At 34.8% G+C, this 8,187-nt stretch overlaps 1 protein-coding gene across 1 annotated transcript in view; it reads left to right on the top strand.

Annotated features, from left to right (window-relative positions):
* The first annotated feature begins 208 nt into the window (after nt 1–208).
* The window catches only part of LOC127838648 (neuronal calcium sensor 1-like), a 97,724-nt gene continuing 89,745 nt past the window's right edge, over nt 209–8,187 (top strand). Inside the window, exon 1 of the mRNA XM_052366507.1 lies at nt 209–337. Coding sequence (XP_052222467.1) covers nt 274–337 — 64 coding nt within the window. The 5' untranslated portion in view covers nt 209–273. The remainder of the gene's footprint in view (nt 338–8,187) is intronic.

Below are 8,187 nucleotides of genomic sequence, written 5' to 3'. Positions count from 1 at the left end.
CGACAGGAAAATTATTTTACCTGGGATACACCTATCCGGTTAACACTTTCAGCGATAACAGAAACACAAGCTCTGTAGATGCAATGATTTGCGTTTGATTTTCTTCTCAGTCGAAATGTATGCCAACTTAAAGACTCGTGTTTGTAAATGTATTTGTTTTAGGTTAACGCAAAGCACGTGTTAGGTTGCTAAATTGATACGTGAATGGATTTTAGTAAACGTGTGTGAACTATTTAAGAATGTTGCTTCAGTTTTGCTAACATTTCGCTTACAATGGGTACACGTTATAGCAAACTGAATCCGAGACTTATTCCATATCTGAGAAATACAACACATTGTAAGTATTACACGTACTTTTAATTAGGAATAATAACATACTTTATTGTTATTTAGAAATTTTAGCAGTACTTGAAATGTAATGGGTTTATAAACTCTGATATTTATTGTCATAATACTGGCTTTTTAATTTTTGTACGTTTTAACAAAGTTAATTATCGGCAATTTGTTTTGAAACATTTTATGCACTGTGCTGTCATTATTTTATACAGTCGACTCTCGTAAGTATGCAATAAAGTTCTGAATAAAGATGTTCAAAGAAACTACGTTACACTGTTGTTTTGAGACAACATGTACCTGATCAGTATTTGGCAACAAACATACAGATTAAAACGATTAAATTGGACAAAACATGTTTGTATTAATATACCAAGAAGTCATAAAATGAGACGTGTTAAATAATGAATGTATTTAATTTCTTACAATGTTTCAATTCTGCACGTTTAATCAGAATTAACATTATGCAAAACGAACAGGTCATATCAAAATAACTTTTGTAGTGAATTTCGGTTTCGAAAACAATTTTCAACATGAAAATCTTTCAAAATTGTATTGCGAATTATTTGGCAAAATCACATATTTATGGTCATTCATATCAAAGATTTGTGTATCCATGTGAACGTCGTTACGGTTAGTTCAACATTTCTTTGGGACCATATATCAAACGTTTATGAGACCGTCAACTTTCCCCTGTCAGTTATTTGCTGATATATATTATACAAGAGACTGGGAGTGTTTCACCAGTGGATGGTTTTGAACACTGCCTTGCTAAATTTACTTCACTTCCTACTCAAACTTCCGTAACGTATTTCTTTTACATACGCACAAACATGGCCTTAGAGATGTCATAATTAGAGAGGATCGGGATGAAAGGACATAAATTGAAATAATCGATACTTAATAATGACCATAATCATTGAGCAAAATGTGCCCAAATGCGGTTAAGTGTTTTTACAAATTGTATCTTAGGTAGTGCTAATACACTATTATGCATGTTTTCATAATATTTTTATGAAAGTTTTGTGAAAGTGAATCGAGTTAAATGTATTAACGGTTTTACAAACGTTTCTTATATTTGCAAGTGATAGTCCGTCTTACATGGACATAACTGTAAAATTATGTTTATCACAAATCACAGTGCTTTGTCTTGATGTATTTGCATGGTTGTGAAAATTGATTTTGACAACAGTTGCACCATTTTAAAATCGCATGCTACATTGGTTTAGATGGAGTTTCGCTATACTAATCGTCATGTAGGTACATTCATCATTCCATTGAATGCTATGTACAAATATGAAAAACTTAAATATAAAAAACAACATCAAAGACTGCGTAATCACGCCAATTAAATTTACTTCATTATCATAGTTATTCATTAAACTTTGTATCGAATATTTCATTATAAGTAATAATATGCACTACGTACACATTCCGTTAACATGATAGTGTAAACATCATTACTTTTTGTAGGAAACTTATTGACTTTAATTTGAATTAAACACAAACAAATCTAAGATCACAAACGCAAATTCCTCATGTATTTGTCAATAAGCAGAAACCTACGAATTAACGTGTGCACGAAAAAACAATTTTGGTTAACTAAAAATTGTTTTCCGACGAATATAAATGATTCTACGGTATATAAAATATCGAGAGTATGAGAAATTTTGAAGTAACTTGAAAACATAAATGTCGAGAAATTTCATGACCAAATTTAATTATACAGACGATATTGCACATGTGATTAAACAATAAAGCTTCATTTTCTAATTAAAAGTTGTAACGTGTGTATGTTATCGCAAATGTTTCATATGCTGTTTTTAAATGCATTTGAAACAGATACCGATACACTATTGTTTAAATTATGATTTCGCAAGTAATATTCTCTCGTACAAAACACTCTCGTCATCTAGTATTTTATAAGAACACTAATTATTTAAAGAAAATGATAACATATTCTAACAATGTTATGTCTGCAATAGCGTTCATAATATTTATGTTTAACATTGTAAACCCATTCTAAAATTCAGAATTATAGATGCATACAAACAAAGTTGGTACAGTTCACTAGAAGATAGTTCTATGTTAGACATCTATAGAACATTTAAGACAAATCTTGAATATGGGATTTACCTAGACTTTGTTCCGATAAAAATACGATTGTATTTATGCCGATTAGGATTATCTGTAAACCCCCTTTGTATACAGACTTGTCGATATAATAGAAACACTATTGCTACACAAGAAAAATATTGTCTTTGTTATAATGTCACGGATATTGAGGACGAATTTCATTTTATATGTATTTATTTAACATTTGTTGATGAAAGGAAGAACAATATAAATATAACTATTATTATCCATCTGTTTGTAAGTATGTACACATGCTGCAATAAACCAAGTCTGTCTGTTTGTCTGTCTGTCTGTCTGTCTGTCTGTCTGTCTGTCTGTCTGTCTGTCTGACTGTCTGTCTGTCTGTCTGTCTGTCTGTCTGTCTGTCTGTCTGTCTGTCTGTCTGTCTGTCTGTCTGTCTGTCTGTCTGTCTGTCTGTCTGCCTGCCCGCCCGCCCGCCCGCCCGCCCGCCCGTCCGTCCGTCCGTCCGTCCGTCCGTCCGTCCGTCCGTCCGTCCGTCCGTCCGTCCGTCCGTCCGTCCGTCCGTCCGTCCGTCCGTCCGTCCGTCCGTCTGTCTGTCTGTCTGTCTGTCTGTCTGTCTGTCTGTCTGTCTGTCTGTCTGTCTGTCTGTCTGTCTGTCTGTCTGTCTGTCTGTCTGTCTGTCTGTCTGTCTGTCTGTCTGTCTGTCTGTCTGTCTGTCTGTCTGTCTGTCTGTCTGTCTGTCTGTCTGTCTGTCTGTCTGTCTGTCTGTCTGTCTGTCTGTCTGTCTACAAATACGATCAACGCAATGGTACGGTAAACGCAAATCATTGGGGCTTTAAACTGGATTTAAGGCTTGTTGAGTCTAACACAATGCCCAGAATTTATTAAAAGTCATACACCAATGTATTTTCCATAGGGATGCAAGAGGTTAACCGGTTAACCGGTTAACCTACCGAACGACCAGTTAACCGGTTACATTTTCGGCAAAAGGTTAACCTTGAAAAATATATTTGATTATGTGTTTTTTTTTTCTTTTTTCGCGTGACATACTGCCAAATTGCGCTGGCGACTAGTTAAAACAACATGCCGCACAGTCGACGGTAATAAATAACGTGTCAACAAACACAGCAATAAAGCAATAAATCAATACCTTTATGATAACAAATAGGGGTACGTTTTGATAATTGGCACCATTGTTTTGTTTGACTCGCGAAAATTTAACTAGCGAACTGCGGGGAGTGGGGGCTACTAGCGAAGACGTAATTGACACGTTTATCGAACTCGCATATAAGCGCATGAATATAGACATGTTTTGGAGGAGGACAAAGCAATAATGGTGCTAATGCTTTTGTTTGTTTTGTCAAGAATAATTTAGACAATTACAGTGAACAGCGAAAGTTGGTACAGGTCGTAAAACTATTTGTGATTTGACACTTTGTTGACAGTCTAGAAGGGACTAGAATTTATTAGTAATTATTTTATGTGTAGATATAACGATTCACATTTTAATACAGATCAAACCAAGCGAACGTGATCATATATGATACATATATGAAAATGAGAAGTTTTTATGTGATGCGATTATATGAAGTTTATTGTGATAACCGATGGATGATTAAAAGGGTACAATAAAGGGCCCCAAAACACAACATTTAAAAAACCATGGGTAAATGAAACAGCAAGCTGAATTCTAACGATACAATACAATTCCGTTTATTGTGATAACCGATGGATGAATAAAAGGGTACTATAGAGGGCTCATAAAACACAACTTAAGAAATAGAAATGGGGAAAAAGAACAGCAAGCTTAATTCTAACGATCTACAGGAATTGAAAACTAAAACTTACTGTAAGTATCACATAGTCATTGTTTATTAAATGTATTGCATTGGTCAATGTTGTATTTGCATTTAATCAAATATCTCTCATAATATAGCAAACATGTATTTTATTATGCTATTTGCATCATCCTTATCCCCACGCTTTTTGAAAAAAAGGTGGGGATATTGTGGTTATCTCCGCCGTCTGTCTGTCTGTCTGTCCGTCTGTCCTGGCCACTATCTCCTCCTACACTAAAAGCACTAGAACCTTGAAACTTACACACATGGTAGCTATGAGCATATGTGCGACCCTGCACTATTTGGAATTTTGATCTGACCCCTGGGTCAAAAGTTATAGCGGTTTGGGTGGGGCCGCGTCAGAAATTATCACTCATTTTTTTAGGTTATTTTACATTTACTTCTTTATTTCTACACCGATTCACTTCAAATTGATACTGGACCTCTCTTATGACAATACGGTCAATCTCAACCATGCATGGCCACATTCCCAACCCTGGGGCGCCCCGCCCACATAGGCCACACCCACCAAAAATTTCCATTTACTATAATTTTTTCATTTCTACACGGAATCACTTCAAATTGTTACTGAACTTTTATTATGACATTAGGGTCAATCTCAACTATGCATGGCCCCAATCCCAACCCTGGGGCGCCCGCCCACATAGGCCACACCAACCAAAAAATTCCATTTACTATAATTTTTTTCATTTCTACACGGATTCACCTCAAATTGATAATGAACTTCTCTTATGACATTAGGGTCAATCTCAACTATGCATGGACCCATAACCAACCCTGGAGCCCCGCCCACATAGACCACACCCACCCAAAATTGCCTTTACTATAATTTCTTCATTTCTACACCGATTCACTTCAAATTGATATTGAACTTCTCTTATGACAATACGGTCAATCTCAGCTATGCATGGCCCCATTGCCAACCCTGGGGCACACCTAGGTCAAACATTCGGCGTGGGGATACGCGTCGGCCTCTGCCGCGCCATTTCTAGTTTCTGGATTGTTGTGCACAATATTAGATAAAGAAAATGCTTTCTCCGACCTTCTGATGAACCAGAAATAGAACATCCTTCTTTTGGTGCCAGGGGAGAAACTACTAGTATTTTACATAATATTAGCAATTTTATGTTCATATTTTATCAACGGCATGCAAAGAAGTTTGTTGAATAAAGAAATAAATCATTAGGAAAATCAATTATGTGCAGTTGTTTTAGGATATTTTCATTGATAATTGTATGCGATTATGAGACATTAATATTTGATCAATGTGTCTTCATATTACTTATCAAATATGATATGGCCGTATTTTAAAGGGATTTGTTAATAATTTTGGACTTGTAAATGTAACAATGTTACACGCGCTTGTGTCCTTGACCTTGACCTCTGACTGGTTGAAATCAAATGTTTCATTATTCCCATCCCCAGAACTGAATTTTTGATTTAAAGGGTAAGCAATATATGAGTTATTTAATGACTAACGAATGGAATGACGTTCGAAGTTTTTAATTTTAGTTTTAAGACTGATCCCGATAAGATTTAACTTTTTGTCAGGCACATACAGAAACCTGGCCACACATGTTTTTTGTAACAAACATTTGAGAATACTTATAATAATTAATAAAACCGTCTTTCCCTCTATAACATGCTCATTTTGCTTGAAACAAGTAACGCTTAACGTTACCATAGTATACAAGACGAAAACAACAACAAATAGTGTCTGACAACTAGCAAAAATGTGTCATTAGTTCGAATCGTTAAGAAATTACAATGACAGTATTAATACAATGTATATCAATTTCAAAATTCTTATTAACGGTCCTTTAGCCAAGTGCTAAAACTGTGAAGATCACTGCCTACATTAATTACCACAATCAATGTAGTGTGAAGGGTCGACAATGCCTGCATTAATTACCACAATCGATGTAGTGTAAAGGGTTGACAATACCTGCATTAATTACCACAATCAATGTAGTGTGAAGGGTCTACAATGTCTGCATTAATTACCACACTCAATGTAGTGCGAAGGGTCTACAATGTCTGCATTAATTACCACACTCAATGTAGTGTGAACGGTCGACAATTCATGCATAAATTACCACAATCAATGTAGTGTGAAGGGTCGACAATTCTTACATTAATTGCCACAATCAATGTAATGTGAAGGGTCGACAATGCCTTCATTAATTGCCACAATCAATTAAGTATGAAGGGTCGACAATGCCTGCATTAAGTACCACAATCAATGAAGTGTGAAGGGTCGACAATGCCTGCATTACTTACCACAATCAATGAAGTGTGAAGGGTCGGCAATGCCTGCATTAATTGCCACAATCAATGTAGTGTGAATGGTCGACAATGCCTGCATTAATGACCACAATCAATAATGAAGTGTGAGGGTCAATAAATGGACTACTAGATCGGTGACCGTGTGTTGTAAGATTTAAATAGGCAAGTAAGACACAATAATAAACTAAGATGTTGCTAATAAAACGGTCGATTTACCATGACCTTTATAATGACCGAAAATACAACAATTAATGTTCTTCTAATTAAATTAATTCTTCTTGAATTTTTACTATCAAGCAATGCTAGTCTTTTGCCTTTTGTATTCATCCGTTTGAAATTTAAAGTATGTATTTTAGACGTAATCATTTTGTACTTTTGTGTTGAAAAATTACAGTGTTTATTATAAAAGATGACCAAAGCATACCAATCGCTCTATACCAATATGTCATTTCTGTGTAACATTTCAAATACGCCCCTTCAGTTATATGACATTTACATTTTATCCATAGTAGTTCTGTTTTGGAAAGAGTCAACCGTGTATTTAAATGTTGGACTATTCAAAATTTAGAGGGATAAGAAAATCCGTTATTGCCATCCGTTAGTCTCACATAGAAAGAAATGTAATTGTTCTGTAAAAGTGTCAAAACACGTTAGAAATCAAATGCTGTAATAAAAATACACGAAACAAAATGTCGAGTAGCGCGTTGATGAACAAATAATGTCACGATGTATATTATAATGAGTGAATGAAGCGAAATAAAATAAACACCGTGTAACGTCAGATGATAAATACATTTTTTTCTCTTCTAATGTATATTAATTTGTACTAACGGGTCACAAGAGTAATATTAACAATAGAAGTTAACTATGTGTACACACACACGGTATGTTAACGTAGTCAATCAAGCATTGTTATAAAATTCGCCATGCTTTGTTGAGCCCCACATCCAGTTTAAACCACCCATGCTTTGCATGGACCATTCCAAGGAGTTGGACCCAGCTTTACTTTTTGTCTGTTTAAAGCGAGATTATACGATTTTGTCAAATATTTATTAATTTATATAAAATATGATAGGAAACAACTTTTTCAACATATATTTCAATATCAATTAAAATAAAAGTTAAGAAGAACATGTGTCGAAATATGCGAGATAAGCCAGATGTTTAATTATGAAATCGAAAATGTCTGTACAGTCGAATTCGCCAGCATGTAAATCATGCAAGTACGATGTGAATCTAAATTTAGTTTAACGGTTCATTTAAATTCCCGCAACAATATCTTTTCATACGACACACGAACACTAACAAAAAGACGAATGCTTCGGTTATTGTAAGTAAATGTGTACGAACTATTTTCGTCACAATCGGCTCGGGTCGCTATTTTTTCTTTGCCTCATTTTATGAAATTCGTCTTCAATGTATACTTTTTCTTGCCTATTTTGTGTTATTGTAACATATTTTATCAATATTTTACAATTTAACACATGGTTGCTATCGCATAGAAGTTGGTCATTTGCCTCAAACAAGAAAACTTCGTTTTAACAAGAATTATCCGAATGATGATGCTTCTTCATTCCTAAACTAAGCAATAATTTTGGATTTTTAAAACACA

Source organism: Dreissena polymorpha, chromosome 7 (genome assembly GCF_020536995.1).
Source record: "Dreissena polymorpha isolate Duluth1 chromosome 7, UMN_Dpol_1.0, whole genome shotgun sequence".
In the NCBI taxonomy this organism is placed as follows: domain Eukaryota; kingdom Metazoa; phylum Mollusca; class Bivalvia; order Myida; family Dreissenidae; genus Dreissena; species Dreissena polymorpha.
This window is presented reverse-complemented; position numbering and strand designations above follow the sequence as displayed.